Source organism: Electrophorus electricus, chromosome 8, assembly GCF_013358815.1.
Source record: "Electrophorus electricus isolate fEleEle1 chromosome 8, fEleEle1.pri, whole genome shotgun sequence".
NCBI lineage: Eukaryota > Metazoa > Chordata > Actinopteri > Gymnotiformes > Gymnotidae > Electrophorus > Electrophorus electricus.
In genome coordinates, this window is record NC_049542.1 from 10,588,520 (window position 1) to 10,607,671 (window position 19,152).

General features: G+C 36.8%; 1 protein-coding gene across 2 annotated transcripts in view; it reads left to right on the top strand.

Annotated features, from left to right (window-relative positions):
- The window catches only part of col11a2 (collagen, type XI, alpha 2), a 58,771-nt gene extending 39,690 nt beyond the window's left edge, over nucleotides 1-19,081 (top strand). For both annotated transcript variants that reach the window (XM_035529249.1, XM_035529250.1), the window contains 44 exons: nucleotides 37-81; nucleotides 215-268; nucleotides 652-696; nucleotides 1,591-1,644; nucleotides 1,857-1,901; nucleotides 3,135-3,188; nucleotides 3,442-3,486; nucleotides 4,070-4,123; nucleotides 4,262-4,369; nucleotides 4,607-4,660; nucleotides 4,783-4,836; nucleotides 5,281-5,325; nucleotides 5,605-5,658; nucleotides 5,744-5,788; nucleotides 5,889-5,942; nucleotides 6,059-6,112; nucleotides 6,513-6,566; nucleotides 7,104-7,301; nucleotides 7,838-7,891; nucleotides 8,578-8,685; nucleotides 8,773-8,880; nucleotides 9,314-9,367; nucleotides 9,537-9,590; nucleotides 9,824-9,931; nucleotides 10,033-10,086; nucleotides 10,295-10,348; nucleotides 10,461-10,514; nucleotides 10,621-10,674; nucleotides 10,816-10,923; nucleotides 11,029-11,082; nucleotides 12,132-12,185; nucleotides 12,561-12,614; nucleotides 12,827-12,880; nucleotides 13,435-13,542; nucleotides 13,745-13,798; nucleotides 13,934-14,095; nucleotides 15,302-15,355; nucleotides 15,460-15,495; nucleotides 15,574-15,627; nucleotides 16,254-16,533; nucleotides 16,785-16,897; nucleotides 17,032-17,100; nucleotides 17,269-17,505; nucleotides 17,823-19,081. In XM_035529249.1, coding sequence (XP_035385142.1) covers nucleotides 37-81; nucleotides 215-268; nucleotides 652-696; nucleotides 1,591-1,644; nucleotides 1,857-1,901; nucleotides 3,135-3,188; nucleotides 3,442-3,486; nucleotides 4,070-4,123; nucleotides 4,262-4,369; nucleotides 4,607-4,660; nucleotides 4,783-4,836; nucleotides 5,281-5,325; nucleotides 5,605-5,658; nucleotides 5,744-5,788; nucleotides 5,889-5,942; nucleotides 6,059-6,112; nucleotides 6,513-6,566; nucleotides 7,104-7,301; nucleotides 7,838-7,891; nucleotides 8,578-8,685; nucleotides 8,773-8,880; nucleotides 9,314-9,367; nucleotides 9,537-9,590; nucleotides 9,824-9,931; nucleotides 10,033-10,086; nucleotides 10,295-10,348; nucleotides 10,461-10,514; nucleotides 10,621-10,674; nucleotides 10,816-10,923; nucleotides 11,029-11,082; nucleotides 12,132-12,185; nucleotides 12,561-12,614; nucleotides 12,827-12,880; nucleotides 13,435-13,542; nucleotides 13,745-13,798; nucleotides 13,934-14,095; nucleotides 15,302-15,355; nucleotides 15,460-15,495; nucleotides 15,574-15,627; nucleotides 16,254-16,533; nucleotides 16,785-16,897; nucleotides 17,032-17,100; nucleotides 17,269-17,505; nucleotides 17,823-17,969 — 3,456 coding nt within the window. In that variant the 3' untranslated portion in view covers nucleotides 17,970-19,081. The remainder of the gene's footprint in view (nucleotides 1-36; nucleotides 82-214; nucleotides 269-651; nucleotides 697-1,590; nucleotides 1,645-1,856; nucleotides 1,902-3,134; nucleotides 3,189-3,441; nucleotides 3,487-4,069; nucleotides 4,124-4,261; nucleotides 4,370-4,606; nucleotides 4,661-4,782; nucleotides 4,837-5,280; nucleotides 5,326-5,604; nucleotides 5,659-5,743; nucleotides 5,789-5,888; nucleotides 5,943-6,058; nucleotides 6,113-6,512; nucleotides 6,567-7,103; nucleotides 7,302-7,837; nucleotides 7,892-8,577; nucleotides 8,686-8,772; nucleotides 8,881-9,313; nucleotides 9,368-9,536; nucleotides 9,591-9,823; nucleotides 9,932-10,032; nucleotides 10,087-10,294; nucleotides 10,349-10,460; nucleotides 10,515-10,620; nucleotides 10,675-10,815; nucleotides 10,924-11,028; nucleotides 11,083-12,131; nucleotides 12,186-12,560; nucleotides 12,615-12,826; nucleotides 12,881-13,434; nucleotides 13,543-13,744; nucleotides 13,799-13,933; nucleotides 14,096-15,301; nucleotides 15,356-15,459; nucleotides 15,496-15,573; nucleotides 15,628-16,253; nucleotides 16,534-16,784; nucleotides 16,898-17,031; nucleotides 17,101-17,268; nucleotides 17,506-17,822) is intronic.
- The last annotated feature ends 71 nt before the right edge of the window (nucleotides 19,082-19,152 follow it).

The window sequence follows — 19,152 nt, forward strand, 5'->3', positions numbered from 1 at the left end:
TTGATATTTGATTTAACTTCTTTGATCTTCTTTAAGGGTGTGCGTGGAAATGATGGTCCTCATGGTCCAAAAGGAAACATGGTTAGTAAATGTCTTAGTAAAGATGGATTTTAAAAAGCAAAAATGGTAAAAAAAAAAAAAAAAAAAAAAAAAAAAAAGAGACTAACAATTGCTACAAATTGCACTGTTCTTCTCATTTATTATTTTTTCAAAGGGCCCCCAAGGAGAACCAGGTCCTCCAGGCCAGCAGGGGGCCCCAGGAACACAGGTGAATAAAAAAAAATTAATTTGAACATAATTTTCAGTGATGACTTTGCTTCCTGAAAGCAAAATTACATAATTGCATAAAAAACATAATTCCCTGTGTATTTTTACATGCTATAAAAATGTATGTGTGTGTGTGTGGGGGGGGGGGGGGGGGGGGGGGGGGGGGGGGGGGGGCCTCACACATATAAGGTCCACCTACTTTAGTTTGGAAGAGGGGGAAAAAAAACATTTGGTGCCCAATTTACAACTAATCAAATTTCCTCTTTAGTTGCTTAGTTTTCAGGATATGGATGCTGAAACTCATATATGGTTAGCTAGAGCTCATTTGAAGTACATCTGAATGAAAAGTGACAAGTTTGAAAATGGCATTTTTCTCTGTTACAGGGAATGCCTGGTCCTCAGGGTGCTATCGGTCCTCCAGGAGAGAAGGTGATTTTTTTAAAGACAAAATTATCAATGTCAGGATGACCCTATTCATATTCAGGCTTACAAAAATGTTTACTGTGGTTACAACCTGCTATAGGGTATTTTTCTTATTTAAATCCTGGAGGTTTTCCATGAGAGCCAGAAACTGTGCACTATATAGAACCTTAACCTGCTTAATAATCAGCTTTGAGCACAGACATAGGACATATGCTTGTGAACATAATTCGTTGTGTTTTATCCTATTATTATCCTATTACATGTCCAAGGGTTGTTATGTACACACAGTTCATATGAAACTTCCTCAGGTACACACATTTTTCTGAGCAGCATAAAAATGTTTCGTAAACTATTGTACCAATCAGACACACAAAGGGAGTGGCAGAACCTCATATCTGTTGCATGATGTTTTTGGAGGTTTTGGGGCTATAAAGAAATGTTTAAGAATGCTGAGAGAAAACTGGTAACACTTTCTCAAACATAAATCTCAAACATAATCAAACCAACAAACAAAATCTCAAAATACTCATGTAAAGAGTTGTAGCATAAATGTGGGGGTAAGAAAAAGCTCTGTACTATAAACTCTGAATTATATTTACATTTTCAATCCCAGAGTGACACAGATAGATTGATACCTCTTGTGATAATATGGTATGGTAGTTGGCAAAGGTAGATTGTGTCTTCTTCTAATGTAGCGAAAATAGATAGATTGATAAATAGATAGATAGATTGATTGATTTACCACTAAAAGCTTAATTAAAAAAACCCTGCTGAGTACTTAACCCACAGGTTTGCCAACCAGGAGATACATATGTGTAAAAGCGAGCATGGACTGTGTGTTCTTGTTTCCCGTGATCAGTTTTGACTGATGATTTTGCTATCTTGTGTGGCTTTTCTCAGGGGCCGACAGGGAAACCAGGTCTACCAGGCATGCCCGGAGCCGATGGTCCTCCTGTAAGGGATTAGTTCACCACTGATTTTTTCAACCCCACTTATGTACATTCACTTTAATTTTTCAAGAGTACATAAATTCATTGGTATGCCATGTTTAATTGTTAAAAGATCTGCTAAACCACTGTCCTTTTGATTGTCATAATAGGATGTTAATCATCTTCTGAATATTTAGTAAATCTTAAGTAAAACATCATTCCTCTATTTAATTCTAGGGTCACCCAGGAAAAGAAGGCCCACCTGGAACTAAAGGAAATCAGGTATACCCATTTAACAATATTTAACATATGTTTTAGAACTAAATACTTCACAATTAGCAGTGGTGCCACTTTGATTGTTTTAATGATTTCACAGAAAATGATTGTCTCCTAAATTTAAATGCATGAAAATACATTTGTCTGCAACTTGTCTATGAAGCCGAGCTCATAAAAAGTACAGAAATTAATCAGATGAGCCTTTCCATGACTGGTAAATAGAAAGAAGCAAATTGATCTCACAATATACATGTCATATTTAATATTTTATCAAGCATGCATGCATATCATGTTTTACATTTGAATAATTGCAAGTCACCTGATGAAATGAGTATAAACCATATAGCCTTACACAAACCATATAAAGACTATGAAAATACAAGAGGCTATCCAGTGAATGTTTAATGTAGGCAAAACCACACAAATTAATATGCTGCCATTTTATATTGAGAGATGCCATTTATGTTTGTTTCTTAACACTGGATCAGACAGAAAAGATGCTAATTAATTACCATCCTCCTGAGCATTTGTAAAACTCAACACAATTTTAATGAATGCAAGAAGAGAAAGTGGCAAAGAAAACACATGCTGAAAGGACCTAAGTAACCTATATTTCATCACAAATCACTTCTCTCATTTTCACTAATATGTATTGCATCTTTAGTATTCCTGAAGAATTCCTGGAATATTCTGAAATATGGTGAAAATATTTTAGATATCTAGGCTCATAGTAGGTATTATAGACTCTCAATGGGCTTACGTTCAAATGATTGGCAAGTAACAAGACCAGTGGTCAACAACTGGCAAGGGAATTGCCATTATATAAGACTGATGTTAAAATATCTAAAACCACAATGTTGTCCCATTTGACATAGAGAGTCACTTGTCTAGATAGAATTTAGTATAGTGGTAGTTTGTTTGTATGTGTGTGTGTGTGTGTGTGTGTGCGCGTATGTGTGTTTGTGTGTGCAGCTCAGAATTACACTAAAATATTATGGTATAAAATTAGACTAGAATTAAATGTTTCAATGGCATCATACCTGGCAGTATAGTCATAGTCTATTCAATATTACAGTACATGTAAACATAGCACTTGTCAGTCATACAATAAACAGTCATATGATTTCTTCAAGAATCTCACAGTCATAGGTTTACTTATTTAAGTTAGTCAGGTGTATGCTCATTATCACTAAATTTAACAATGTATTAACAATGTTTTTGTCACTTTTCCTCCCACAGGGGCCTAGCGGTCCTCAGGGCTCTATTGGATATCCTGGCCCTCGTGGTGTTAAGGTATGATTCAAGATATTAGCAGATATGGATGAATCCAGGAAATTGCCTTGTCAGCTATATTACCAATAGCATTGTTGAGTGGCAAAAGCCTAATGAGAGCTTTGACTGTCAAAGTGGCCAATTCTTTTGTTAGCCTAAATTATGCTTACTGATTTGGTATGTATAAATGTTGACACTACTTGTAACAGTCATTTAAGACTGTTACACTAACATAAGTTATTTATATACATTATATATTTTATAATGCTCCTAGGGGGTTCAAGGTATCCGTGGAATGAAAGGACATAAAGGAGAAAAGGTGAGTGTCATCTGATTTTTTTTTTCCTACCGATCTAGAGATATTCAAAATTGTACTGAAGCACATGAGTACGGTATTCTACAGTATTCTATTTCATTGGTATATTGGATTCTAACGTACTGTACTGGCTAGGATGTATTCTATGAGTAAATGACAAAGCACTTTTGTAAGTCGCTCTGGATAAGAGCGTCTGCTAAATGCCATAAATGTAAATGTAAATGTAACTAAGGTTTCTAGAGAAGCAAAATGTTTCAATCCTTGATCAGTTGTGTAAGCAAAGTGCTTATCTATACATCTATGTATCTGTCTATCTATCTGTCTATCTATCTACATGTGTATATATTTAAAATATTTTTGGAAGGTGTGCTATCAGTAAAATTAAAATTAGAATATTTCAATGCATCTCATAAGGAATTAGTTAAGTTTTGGATAGAGGTTTGGGTACATTTAAAACATTGCAACATTTAAAATAATCCTGGTTAAGAAGCCTCACCAGATACACATCAGGTGCACTACTAGAAGAACTATTGAAGGAATCCCTGGTATTGTGGTATATTTAAATTCTGCTATACTTATTCGATAGGGAGAGGATGGTTTCCCTGGAATCAAGGGAGATTTTGGCCCAAAGGGAGATAGGGTAAGACTATCACAATACACATAACATGCACTGATTTTTCACTGCCTTTTTCATTTTTCTTTAGTATCTTACATTGCTGAATTTTAGTTGAATGTGACAGTTTTAGTGTTTGGTTCTTCTAATTGGTGATGCCTACAGGGAGAGGTAGGAGTACCAGGGCCTAGAGGAGAGGATGGTCCTGAAGGTCCAAAAGGTCGTGGTGGTCCTCCTGGTGAGATTGGATCAATTGGCCCACTTGGAGAGAAGGTGAATTTTTCAATAAATATGGGTGTGAATTAGTATATCTGCAGCCTCAGTTAAGTTCACAATTCTAATATACTTTTTGCATATACAGTATTCTTATGAGCTGGACTTTATTTAGTAAAGTCCATTTGTCAGTGCTGTGCCTATATGGGAGTGAGCATTTGTTGTGCTACATACATTATGTGTTAATTGATGTAAATTACATACTGAATAAAATAAAGCCAATATGTGCATTTCTAGGGCAAACTTGGGGTACCTGGGCTGCCTGGCTATCCTGGTAGACAAGGGCCTAAGGTGAACTGCTCTTCACCTGTGAACTGATCAATTCCATATAAATGCCCCTGTCTTTCAAATAATTCAGACATTTCTAATATAGTTATAAAATAACATTTGTAAATGGACTTTTGTGTTATCAGGGTTCACTTGGATTCCCAGGATTTCCTGGTACAAATGGAGAAAAGGGTGCAAGGGTAAGGTTTCCACAAAATGGTTTTTCATCAGCATTTAAGTTCACTTAATAACTTAATGGAAATATATAGTGCAGTACTCCAGTTCCTCCAGCTGACCATGGTTTGAACAGCTGAAGTCCCAATAAGGGTTTTATATATATTTATGTTTATACCAATTTAGGCAGTGTAACACATGCTTACCAGTCTGGAGGTAGATGGTTTCATATATGCCTTTCAGAGCTTAAAACCAACTAAATAATTTAAAATATTTGACTAAATGATGTTTAGGGTTTCACTTGCACCTGGACAATGTAACCTTTCTATTCCAATCAGAAAGTGTTTTAGGACTGCCCCTCTCCTACGCCATAGACAGTATATAGCAGAGCTGGAATTTGTGCACAAACCTCTGAATGTGAATGTGCTTTGTTTTGATACACAACTAAATTTACCTTTTGTTTCTTGCAGGGTCTAATTGGAAAGATAGGGCCAAGAGGACAAAGAGGACCAACAGTATGATAATGTTTCAGTTCTTCTCTTCATTTCTCTTCTCTTCTCTTCTTCTTTGATAAACAAGCTCCATTTCCACAGGTTTATTATATTCAATTTGATGCATTTTTAAGTAACAGTCCAATTTTCTTACACTGTATATACTTTTTGTACTTTTTTTTGTTTGTTTGTTGTGACTTTTTATCCTAATATGTTATTATGTTCAATGTGCTCAAACCAGCTCATTTTAGCTCTGATCAGTTATCATGTCCTGAACATAATGATGTAACCACATCTCTCTAGGGGCCCAGAGGACAGAGGGGGCCACGTGGGTCTACTGGGAAACCAGGTGCCAAGGTAAATATTACTTCAGGAGATTGATCTCTAAATATTACAACAGTATTGACCTTACACAGTGAACAATCAGGATTTTATATTTTAGGGCTCATCAGGTAGTGATGGGCCTTCTGGTCCTCCAGGCGAGAGGGTAGGTTCATTTAAATACTAGTCCTTTAATAACATTCTCACTAACTAGATAAAATAAAGGTTTCTACTGAAAATGTACACTTTTGGATGTACTACTTCAGGGATTGCCTGGACCTCAAGGAGCAAATGGATTCCCAGGACCAAAAGGACCTCCAGTATGAGACCTGACCAGACATCCTCAACTAATTACTCAATATTACTAAGCTTATGTAACTTTTCAGTGAGGTAGGGGTTTTTGTATTTATCACTGAATGCAATCTGATCTTTAAAGGGCCCTCCAGGAAAGGACGGACTACCTGGACACCCTGGACAGAGAGGAGAAGTTGTGAGCATTTTATTTCTTCAAATTTCCTTTAATCTCCACCTTCCTCTGGGTGGTCATATCTATTTTTTCTCACACTTGGGCATACTACCAGAGGCTTAGAAGTTTTAGAGTATGCCAAAAATATTTTCACATTTTCTATAATTACATAAATATATAAAATTGCATTTAAAAAAGATGTTTGCCTGGGTGACTGTAGTACATACATAAATATATCTACTGATCAAAGAATAAGGAGAATATTATTTTGTATATTGTTTTGTGCATAAATACTGCATAAATACTGTCAATAATATGAGCAAAACGTGTTCTTGCTCAGTGTCTTTTAGATGTCAGTTTGAAAATAGACCTCATTCATTCATTCATTCATTCATTCATTCATTCATTCATTCATTCATTTTAGGGATTCCAAGGCAAGACTGGACCCCCTGGACCACCTGGAGTGGTTGGACCTCAGGTAAGCTTTGTCTTTTATGTGTTATATTTTTTTCCTTGGTTGTTTTTCTCCATTTTTGTTTTCTTTTTTTTTGTTTTTATTTTTTCCCTATTAGTTTTTGCATAGGTTATCAGACATAAATTGTAAAATTGTTAGAAGGCAAATGGTAATTGTGGTACTCTATGCAGCAGTTAAAATGACATAAAATAATATAAAATATTATAACAATACCTTGAATAAATGTAACTATATTTTTACAATTGAAATGAATTTACAATTAAAAAAAATATAAAATCATATATGTTGCTGTATTCATTAAAGTTTTGCTGGATATTGAATATACAGAGCCTTATTTACAACCTTCTTTAAAAAAGTTAAAATTTTATAAATTATATTGCTTTTAAATATCTTTCTTTTTATATGGAAAACATAAAATTACCCTCACATTGCAGAAGCTGGGTCTGTGTGTCTGTGTGTGTCTGTGTGTGTCTGTGTGTGTGTGTGTGTGTGTGTGTGTGTGTGTGTGTGTGTTTCTGTGTGTGTGATTCTTAATTATAGGGTCCATCAGGTGAGACTGGCCAAATGGGTGAGCGTGGTCACTCTGGACCTCCAGGACCACCAGGTGAGCAAGGCCTTCCTGGCCCTTCTGGTAAGGAGGGAACAAAGGGTGACCCTGGTCCCCCTGGTGGTCCTGGAAAAGATGGACCTCCTGGATTGAGAGGCTTTCCTGGAGAGAGAGGACTCCCAGGAACTCCGGTAAGGAAATGAATCAAAAGCTGAATAAGAAAAACCTTTAAAAATTACAATGTGAACCATGCACCCAAATAAAAATATATCATCTAATAATTGTTTTGTGCTTTGGAATTGTAAAACCCTGCCTTTATTTTTAATAGAGAAGTTGATGGCTCCATGTTATCTAAAAATGTTGAGACAATACTGTTGCCTGCTTTATATTTTAAAAGGATATGTGTTAGTATTGTGTGCAGTACATGTATGTGCAATAATGCAGTACACGTATCTACATGTGCAGTGCTTGCAGTACCTTTAAAAGAGATTTGTTGTACTTTTGGCTCCTTTACAATTATGTACAGATTACTTTGGTGAGCTCATAACCTCAATATTTAAAGCCTAAGTAAACTACAAATTGAAACTGCCAATTGATACTTTGATATTTAAATATTTTATTACAAGTAATTCACATTTTATAATAGTTTATTTCAAGTTGATTCTTAGATGCCGGACAAGTCTGCTTTTACTCAGTGAAAAATATATACTTCCTCCACCACTAACAGGGAGGCGGTGGGCTAAAAGGCAATGAAGGCCCTGCTGGACCTCCTGGACCTGCTGTAAGTTTTTTTTTTTTTTCAATGATGTCAGTAACACTTTAATATAAGTTGTCTTTATAGATGTTTAATAAACTCTGAACAGAGCATTTGTAACATTGTCATGGATGAATCATTGGTGATCTTGGATACAATTGCATTCAAGTTTACTCACAATTAGAACTACCAATCAGACCTCAAACCAACCTAACTAACCTTATCTTCAACCCAATACCTGATGCTAACCCTAACTCCAACCCTAGCCCTAATTTCAACTTTATCTTCAACCGAAATCCTCAACCTGGCCCTAATCCCTACCAAAATCAAATTCAAATCCAGTCACAGTATGTTGCCAACAGCATGTCTATAACAGTTTGCTGAGTATGCTAAGATGGAACACTCCAGGAGGAGTGAAAAACAACTGAATTCATCAGATTATAAACAAATCTTTTAAACAGTTCATTAAAAGCCTCTTGATGAATCTACTGAATATATTCAGATGCTTCACTACAGCTACATCACTGATATTACTGAAAGTCTGTTAACTGTTCATTTAATCTAAAAAGCACTGCTCACATTAAAGCATCACCAGGTCTTACTCTGTCAAATAGTACAATGATGTAAGGTAACGGTATAATGATGTGAGGAAATTAATCATATTTATAATTTAATTTCTCATTCAATAACTCAAACTACTGTGATGTTTTTAGGGCTCACCAGGTGAGAGGGGCCCTGCAGGCACAGTAGGCCCTATTGGCCCACCTGGAAGACCAGGACCTCAGGGACCCCCTGGAACTGCAGGAGAAAAAGGAGTGCCTGTGCGTGTTCAGTTCAACTGTAGTACTGAAATAATATTAAACTATAAACTACATCTGTCAGTGACACAAGATTCTCCTAATTTACAGGGAGAGAAAGGCCCAATAGGTCCACCTGGTCGTGATGGCATTCAAGGCCCAGTTGGTCTTCCAGGCCCTGCTGGACCCCCAGGAGTTCCAGGAGAGGATGGTGATAAGGTCATTGATCTACTCCTGTGACAATTTAAACCAAATATTAGCAACAAGTCACCTAAAATTAAAAAAAAATATTCATGTCAACATCATTAAAAGGTGACATGGCTGCTGTTGTATGTATAACATTAAAACTTTATTGCTTTATGCCTATTTTATAATGTTATGGTACCTGTATAACCAACATTATGACTAGCCATGTTAGATGCTACTAAGCAAATAATAATAATATTATTCCTCTAACACCGAGTTAAGAGTGGGACTAGAGTGTACTTTTTTAAAGTGAACAAACGGGGTTAAACATAAGCCTGACCATGACTGACTAATACCAATGCTCGTATTGAAACCTGGAGGTAAAATGAGTATAAGTGGTCATTGCTTTCAAAGGCAGTTTTTGCTCTAGATACAATATGTAATTATGTACCCTGTCAACTAACAGGGTGAAGTTGGAGAGCATGGGCAAAAGGGGGCAAAGGGATCCAAGGGAGAGCAAGTAAGTGATGTGCTCAAATATATTGTAATCATAATAAATAAAGTATAATATTAAAGTATTAAATATTAATATTAAAGTATAATACTAATAAAAAGTACATTTTCCACAAAGTATATTGCAGTTGCAGTTTATGTTTTCTAATTGTAGTGGTATAATTGTTTATTTGCAGGGTCCTCCTGGTCCACCTGGGCCAATGGGTCCTGTTGGACAACCTGGTGCACCTGTAAGTATGAAAAATATCCAATTAATATTCATACATTAAAAACACGATTTAAATATCCTCAAAAAGTTTTTGTATGATATTAATCCTGTCTTGCTGTCACACACCTCCTAGTTTTTAGTTAGTTTTCTCATGCATGTATGTATATTGTTTGTTCCCTTTTGTATTATTAAAAATCCACTTCATGCATTTGCATCCTGCCTATGTCTCATCATGACAATTTATCTTTTTTTCAGGGTGCTGATGGTGAAACAGGTGCCAGAGGTCAGCAGGGCCCATTTGGTGCCAAAGGAGATGAAGGAACAAGGGGTTTCCCTGGGCCCCCAGGGCCAATTGGACTACAGGTATCAAATCAAAATTCAAAACCATGCCCATTCCGCAGAGGACATTTTCATACAAAATAGTGTTATGAACATTTTCATTTTTTAATTATGTTTTTGTCTAGGGATTGCCAGGTCCAGCTGGGGAAAAGGGTGAGACTGGAGATGTTGGACCAATGGTGAGTCTTGCTTGGAAATTTTGCTATTAATTTCTGGCCCTAATGAAAATTAGATGCCCTTTGCATTTTTCAAGGTATGCACATTTACCATTTTTAATTCAATTTTTAATAGATGTATTGTAAACAGTTATTCTTTATATGCAAGGATCCTGCAGAATATCATACATTATATTTGATTTTTGATCCATTCATTTGTTTTACTTATTAGGGTCCCCCTGGCCCTCCTGGACCACGTGGGCCAGCTGGTCCTAATGGTGCTGATGTGAGTAATCCCATATATAATAATACAATTTTAATTTGTACAGTGATTATTTACTACTGTTTTGCAATGTTCAATTCCATCACTTACACAACACATGTCTTTTGTTCAATAGGGCCCTCAAGGTCCTCCTGGTGGATTGGGAAATCCTGGTCCCCCTGGAGAGAAGGTTAATAAAAAAAAGTAGACCTTTTGTGCATCTTTGTTGGTTATCATGTAGTTTAAAATGTATGTATGGTTCAGAAGTTGCATTGAAATTTAACATCTATTGACAGGGTGAACCTGGTGAAACTGGACCACCTGGTATCGGTGGAGAGCCAGGAAAGAAGGTGAGAATTAATAGTTTGTAATTATACATCTTTAATAAGTTGTAATAATTATAAATCTTTCAACAGTTCTGAGCCATGGAAATTCTCTTCTTTTCTCTCATACTGTTCACCATTTTGTGCATCTGCTGTGACTGATACCAGGGCCCAAGGGGAGAACGCGGTGAGAAGGGTGAGGCTGGACAGCCAGGTACCTCTGGTCCTCCTGGTGGAAAGGGGCCCCCTGGAGATGATGGACCAAAAGGAAACCCTGTATGTAAAATAAAAAATAAAAATAAAAAATAAATTCTGACCCAAAAAATAGTTCCTTGCATGATTCTGGAGTGAGTTTTTTTACCCTGTTTTTGTTTCTGTAAGGGTCCTGTTGGTTTCCCAGGTGATCCTGGACCCCCTGGAGAAGTTGGGCCTAGAGTAAGTACACACACACACACACACACACACACACACACACACACACACACACGCGCGCGCGCACACACATATACATACACACACACACACACACACACATATATAGATATATATATATATAGATATATATAGATATATATAGATATATTCTAATCAGTGAATTTAGTGTGGGTTCTTACACTTTGTTAATACTGGCCTTATTGTCCTTTGTGTCCTTATTTTTTTCTCCTGATTACTTCAACTTTGTGTGCCCCTAAATATCTCATTTGTCATACTCTATGATCAGTAGAACAAGTCCACAACTCTCATCACAGTAATTAATAATCGTCTTCAGCCTCCCTCTTCTCCTATAGCCTGTGACACAGGAAAGAAGAAGCAAGGCAAAAGTGATGAACTCAAAATTATTTTATTTCCAAAAAGCAATCAAAAAGAATAAAGGCTTATCTTTAACAGATGTAGACAACAGTCTTGGCAAAAAACAAGTCTATACACAGGCTAGAGATCATTAATGCAATGCACTGAACTCAGGCACCTTGGGGGTTAAATAGTTTGAAAACAAACAAGGAACAGGTGTAGGTGAAAATTTGTAAGTGGATGATTGTGTCTGGGGAAGTGAATGAGTATTGTGATTGGTTTGTGTGGTTTGTGAGAGCTGGCTGGGTATCAGCCAGGGCATGAGACAGTCATTCCTTCACCTGACTATAGTGATACCCTCCTAAGATCCCCTGACAAATCTGTGACAGCTTTTTTTGGGGGGAAAATCTCCTACTCTGTGGATTCTGGGGTCCTGAACATTGGTTAAAGTATATTGATACATAAATACAGAGAGGAGGTCAGTAAAATAGAGTAGATATTTTGTGCTGTTGTCATGTAGGTTAGGATAGCTGAAATTTCATCACAACTGAAGTTTCTCATCAGACCCAAAAGTAAACTCAGAGTCAGATGGGGCAGGTCTGATTGCTTGTTTATATTTTTTATTTGTGTCACTATTGCATCTGATATTGCTCATCTGATAAAACTGTATAGTCCCAACTCTTGTGTTTTATAAGGGCCAAGATGGAGCAAAGGGTGAGAGAGGAGAGGATGGTGAACAAGGAGAGGCTGTAAGTGGCAATTTATTCAAATGGGTGAAACCAAATTTTCAAGCACCAAATATTTTACAAAGTTAGCAAAATTTCCATCCAAACTTTGTATAGAAAACTAAATCCGATACAGGAGGGGTAGACAGATTAATTAAATCTGACCTCACAAATAACCAAAATAAGCAATGGTTTTTGAAGTTAATTTTTTGTAGGACTTTTGTAGGTTGTTTTTTTTTTTGTAGTTAAGACTTGTGATCTTAATGCAAGTAGTACATTAATTTAGAGTGATCTGGACAGTTTATGAATTTTATTTCGTCTTTACACATCTTGTAGTTTATATGATTTGCAAATGTATATGTGATTTTAGTTTTGCTTTAATTTTATTTCTGACATTAGGGCTCTCCAGGACCTCCTGGAGAGAATGGAACACCAGGGCCTCCTGGAAAGAGAGTAAGAATAAATAAAATCAATAGCACTTCAGCCATGTAATATTTTATAACATGATATAACGCCTTCATTTGTAGTTTTTCGGACTTGATGTGCTGAACAGTGCCTTTACAGGTGGCCGATGTGGATTTTCATATGACTTTAATCCTTTCCATAGGCTTTCTAGAAAGGAATTCAAACCTTTTCTAAAGTATATCCAATTTCACTTTTTCCAGGGTCCTCCAGGAGCAAGAGGACCTGAAGGTCGTGAAGGAGAGAAAGGAAGCAAGGTAAAATATTAAGTTATTTTTCATCTGAAGCCTCTTTTTTTAAAAAAAAGTGTATTTAAAAGGTATTTTAAAGCTGTGTTCCTGTTCTGGTCAGTAAGGCAGAGTGTTACAGTTTCTGTCTGTATAACAGGTTGTGTTACAGTTTCTGTCTGTGTTACTTGGTGTGCTTCCTTGCATTGTCCACATCCCTCCTGCACCATTAATTCCTCCCATTGTGTTAACCACAGGAACTAGATAAACAGACCTGAAACAGAAGTGTTGTTTTTAAGCAGCTGATTGGAAAACGCTTGTGTAGCCACAACATCCCAGCAATCACAAATTGACCACAAGCTCACGCTAATCATTGAAGGGGAAAATAATCTCTAACATTTGTTGAAATACCAGGAATTTCACTTTGACATGAATCTAAGTCTGGTTTCCTCTTGTTTGCCTGAAGAGGAAATGACTCCCTCCCTCTCTTTGCCCTAATCCCTCATGACATGTCCCCAAAGCATGATCTGTTTTCACACCATATAGAATAAATTAATTTCCTTTTCCATTCAATATTTCCTTAGGGAGGTCCAGGTGCTGTTGGGCCCCCAGGAAAGACTGGCCCTGTGGGCCCACAGGGTCCTCCAGGCAAACCAGGAACAGAGGGTCTGAGAGGGCTGCCAGGATCAGTGGTAAGATAACAGTCCCTTCACATTAGTTTGGCCACCTAGTTTTTTTTCTTTCCTCTTTTTTCTTTCATGTGTCTTGAAATTGCTAATTGGCATAGGTCTGTTTTCTGACTTGCCTGTATGCTTTATGTTGTTTTCAATAGCATCAATAATAATATACTTATGGCTTTACTATTTAATTGAATTAATTTTTGATTTCTCTCAGGGAGAGCAAGGTGCTCCTGGATCTGCAGGCGAGAAAGGACCTCCTGGACCCATTGTAAGTATTTATACAATGAAAATTAGCACAGGGAAATGTTTAATCCAGCCATTTACACTTTATAACTCATTGATCTATTCTGTTAAATAAATTCATCACTGAAATTAAACACATTTTGTTTTTCACCCCATTCAGGGTCCTCAGGGTTTGCCAGGTCTGCATGGTGACCCTGGTGCCAAGGGTGAGAAGGGACACTCAGGTTTGATTGGTTTGATTGGACCTCCAGGAGAACAGGGAGAAAAGGGAGACAGAGGTCTGCCAGGTCCTCAAGGATCACCAGGGCCCAAGGGAGAAACTGTACGTTCACAGTGTCCTGTATATTGACTCAACCACTAACCAAATGTAAAAGCACCACTTTTACATTCAACATATAATCAACATTCACTCTTATGACAGCCTTATGAATGTTGATATCTGTATTTACAAACCCAGAGCTATAACTAGCTATGAGGACATCGAGATCTGGACTGTCGTGGTTTCAGAAGTTGTTTTGTTTTTCCATAGTGTCTTTAATTATGAAATTATATGTGTAAACAGTGACTTTTTCATAATGTTATGGTGGAGTGTAGCCTACATTGCATAAAAGCTTGTATTGCAAGACTAGACCTACTAGCAGTAACAAGACTGGTTCTCAATTGCACTCAGAGCTACTGGCAATGAATCTTTCTGTAATACTTTGCTGTTCAGCTAGAATGAGCACAATGGTATAATGGTACATTGTCTCTTCAAAAGGGTCTATTAAATTACATGCGGAACTGTTAAGAGATGTACACTAATGTTATTACCTGTAAACAAAAATGTAGTTTATGTTGACACTTCAATTAATGAAAATGCTTTAACAATAGATTAAGTTTCAAAATGGTTGTTTCTCAGGGTTTTTTGAGACCTGAGTACTTTACAAAAAAATTGCAGAGAAAGAGAGGGACCCAGAGAGGTATGCTAAATAACAGTTATAAACTAGTTGGTATAAAATAAAATGAGAATATTATTGTTCATTTATTATTTAAATTAATGTGAAGCCACACATTTTAAGTATAGGTTTCAGTGTGTATTTTATTATGAAAATATTTAGGTAAAAAATCACAGCTAAAATTGTATAAATAAGTATTTAACAAATGAAAGAGAAATGAGTCTAACTTGAGCCAAAGTTTAAAAATACTAAAAGTTTATGGTGAATAAATTGATTGGAAATGTAAAATCTGTGGCCTACGCAAGTTTGTGTTCCAATGGTATAATCTGAGGATTAAGTATAAGAGGAGGAATTGTACATTATGGACATTGTGGTGAATACAAGGCAACTATGAAGTAATGCATTGTAAGATGACTGGAGCATGCAGTACCAGGCCTACAAATATCTGGCAGTGGCATATTTCTACATTATGAACTTTTTTTAGTAAAAATAACTAATAAATAAAAACTGTACATTTTAACAGGTATTGTAAATAGTATATACATTTTAACAGGTGTTGTGTATATAGTATGTTGTCTTGTCTTGTGTTACAGGGGATGCCTGGTGGAACTGGCCCTCTGGGTCCTGCTGGCCCCGCTGGTTTGCCTGTGAGTGTTGCACTACAAGATTTTCTGTGTATAGCTCCTATACTGGTGTAAGGTTAAATTAGTTTTTTCATACATTTCTAAGAATCTTATTTTGTCTCACACAGGGTCCAAGGGGTATTAAGGGAGCAAAGGGTGCTACTGTGAGTAATATCTAAAAATAACAATTTCAAAGCTATTTCAGTTGCAATATACTGGTTAATGTTTTTTTTATGTAATAGGGTGGAGGTGGTCCCAAAGGAGAAAAAGGTGTACAAGGGCCTCCAGGACCCCCTGTAGGTTTTTTTGAAAAAATATACTAAACTTGATTGTGACTTTCAATGTAATTCTTAGTCCCCAGGAAAGTGCTGTTTTTGTCTGATGTCATTTGCACTTTCTGATGTTTTATGTTTAGGTAACTTCTGATACATTAATCTTAACATGCAGCAAATTCTGAGTTTTTTCTTGCTAAGCAAGAAACATATGTATGCATACATAAGCTATATGAGAATAATACTGACAACATAGAGAGCACTAAAGTATCATTAACAGTAGTACATTTTCAAGTTGTATTATTAAAACACTTTGTACTTCCCATAGTTGAAAGTGAATTAATCTATAAGTATTAAATGATTGGCCTAGCCACATATTTGTTATAACATCTAAAATGCCACTCTGAAGTAATTTCTACATTTCATGATGATGTCTTTTCAGTAGTTTGCTGTGTTGCACCTTTGAAAAAACCCCAGTGAAGTTGCAAAAAATGCCTTTCAACATTGAGAGTACTGTGTGTTTGAGACACATGTGCATGCCAAGAGAGTTATATCATGCAGGGGAGTAAACAATCATCACCACAGTTGCAAAAGCAGAAGACTGGTGAACTCATCTTTTCTACTGGCTGAACTTCTCTCTCTTCTTCCAGGGACCTCCTGGTGATGTCATCCAGCCATTGCCCATTGAAATCCCTAAGAAATCCAAACGTTCCATTGATGCTAGTAAGATGCTTTCTGAGACAGATGATGAGGTTGCCTTAGCTGATGGCACAGGCATTGAGACGGGCAATGAGGGCATGGAGGAGATCTTTGGATCTCTCAACTCACTGCGCCAGGAGATTGAGTCTATGCGGTTACCACTTGGTACTAAAGATAGTCCAGCCCGCACCTGCCAGGACCTCCACCTCAGTCAACCGGAATACAAAGATGGTATGGTGGTTGCAGAGATTTGTGAATTGTTGAATGACTAATAGAAACTTGTGTTTTCATTAGTTATTTAGTCATGGTAACAAAATCAAGATATGTTATAGTGATATAATATTTGACACTAATAGTAAAATTTGCTCATTCAGAAATGGTTTTGAGACTGCCCTCCGTCGTTCACACATCACATCCTAGCTCATCCTCATGTACAATATCTTCAACAAATAGTAAAATTATGTTGTTGTTTTTTATTTCAGGTGAATATTGGATTGATCCCAACCAGGGCTGTGCTCGTGACTCTTTTAAGGTTTACTGCAACTTCACAGCTGGTGCGGAGACATGTCTCTATCCTGGGAAGGAAGTGGAGAACGTAAGGACATGGAGGTCACATTTTGGCATGTCTAATGTCTACATTACCTCATTACACAAGAAAAAGACCCTCTAATCTATAAAAGGTCTGTTCAACAGAATGCATAATGTGTAGTTACTCCTTGTCTGTTACAGGTAAAGATGAATGCTTGGCCGAAAGAGAAGTCTGGGTCCTGGTACAGCAACTTTGCTAAAGGAAGCAAGGTAACCATTTCTTCTTCCAACTAAAATTACACATAATTTATCTAAAATCTATTTATTTAAAGTTTATCTGACCATATAAAACATAAACATGACACAGACCAAATTCTTCAATTTCACTGTGTAATACTGTAAAATTCTTTTTTTTTTTTGCTATCCATGTCTTTACAGTTCTCATATGTTGATTCAAATGGTGAGCCTGTGGGTGTGGTCCAGTTGGGCTTCCTGCGGTTGCTTAGTGTTCAGGCCCGTCAGAATCTCACCTACCACTGCCACCGCAGTGTGGCCTGGGCTGACAGCACTGCTGACAATGGCTACCAGAGGGCACTGCATTTCCTGGGTGCTAATGAAGAAGACCTTAGTTATGAGACTAGCCCATATATCAAGGCCCTCTTTGATGGCTGTTCTGTAAGTTTTGCCCTTTTCTTTTCAAATTATTAAACAAACAAATAATTTAAAAAAAACATAAATATGTAAATAAAAATCAATAAAATAACAAGGGCCCTAAGAATCTCCTCCAGTCAAATCATAGAAGAGGTGAGTTCCATATAATCCCTGGCTTAGTACTTTTTTGATGGTTAAGTTAGGAGGGTTAAGACAGGTTTTATTCTGAGGAAGAACTAAGTAATTGGTTTTCACATCTGAAGGCACTTTACACTGTAAAAATGCAGTAATTAAATTACCTCATTTTCCGATTCTAATACTTCTCTTGTCTCTCTACCCAGTATCGCAAGGGTTATGACAGGACAGTTCTGGAGTTAAATACACCTCAGGTGGAACAGCTCCCTCTCCTGGACATCAAGATAACAGACTTTGGAGAGAACACTCAGAAGTTTGGTTTTGAAGTGGGACCTGTCTGTTTTCTTGGATAAACGTACAGACATGCAAAGGAGCAAAAATATAAACGCCAGTGAGAACACAGACAAAATAACTTGGACATAGGCACTTATCTATGTGTACACATACACGTTCAATAGCAGTTGTATAAGGCAATGATTAATTGAAATCACGCAGATTGTCATGATCAATGACATCATCACATGAGCGCGTGGACACACACAAATAAACACACACAGAAGCTGTTGTGAGGAAGGTCTAAACTCAGACAAGTACAAGCCCAGGGAAAATGACTCCAAACCACCTGCTGGACCAAGGTGAAATACTCTTTCATCCGAAAGGAGTAAAGGTCAGCGTGTAACAACATATTACGAAGAGGAGTGTTTTGGCATGAGATGCTGCCTTAAAGTGGCAGCTCCCAATGCAAAGCCACCAAAGACCCCTGCATCTCTGATCTCCCTATCCTTCATCTTTCATCCTCGCTGTTACTCTTTCAAAGCATCCTTACTCTCTCTACCTCCATGTGTTATCCTTACACTTATGGTCTTATACAAACCATGCCCCTTTTACTTTTCGTTATAAAAACATGAGCTGCGTATTTTTAGCAGGTGATTCAGTTAGGACCAGAGGCAAAGTAAAATTTTTGTTTGTTGATTTCATTTGTTTAATTTAGTTTTTTTAATTTAAAGATAATTTATAAATAAGGTTAAATTAAGCCATATCAGTTAATGCAGAGTTTCTTATTGTTTCTGGTTTGATGATTACACTTTACATTTGACCTTTCTATACTGTAATAAAACCCTACCAGCAATGTTTTTGTACTGTATGTTTTCTTGGGCCTAATATATGCAATGAATTTAAATTCTCTGTGAATTGTATTGATGTTTTGTACAGGTCTTGTAGAGTGATTAAATCTGAGTGTTTTAGACAAGTTAAGGTTTTGTAAGCAAACCAGTAACACAGATCCAACTTAGTATTTATGAAGAAGAGATTGAAGGTAGTTTCCTTAATACATTGTTTACTGTTCATTCCCGTGAGAGGCACATGCAGATGTTATATAAAACAAAATTTGTGCCTTAAAGCAGTATGAGTTGTTTTGTTTTGTATAGATTTGCCAGCATGCACTCAATGACAGCAGTTAATCAAGGTGCTATTTCCTCTAAAGGCCATCAGTATTAAAACACTTTTCAGGTCATCGATGCCGTGTTCAGTCTAGAA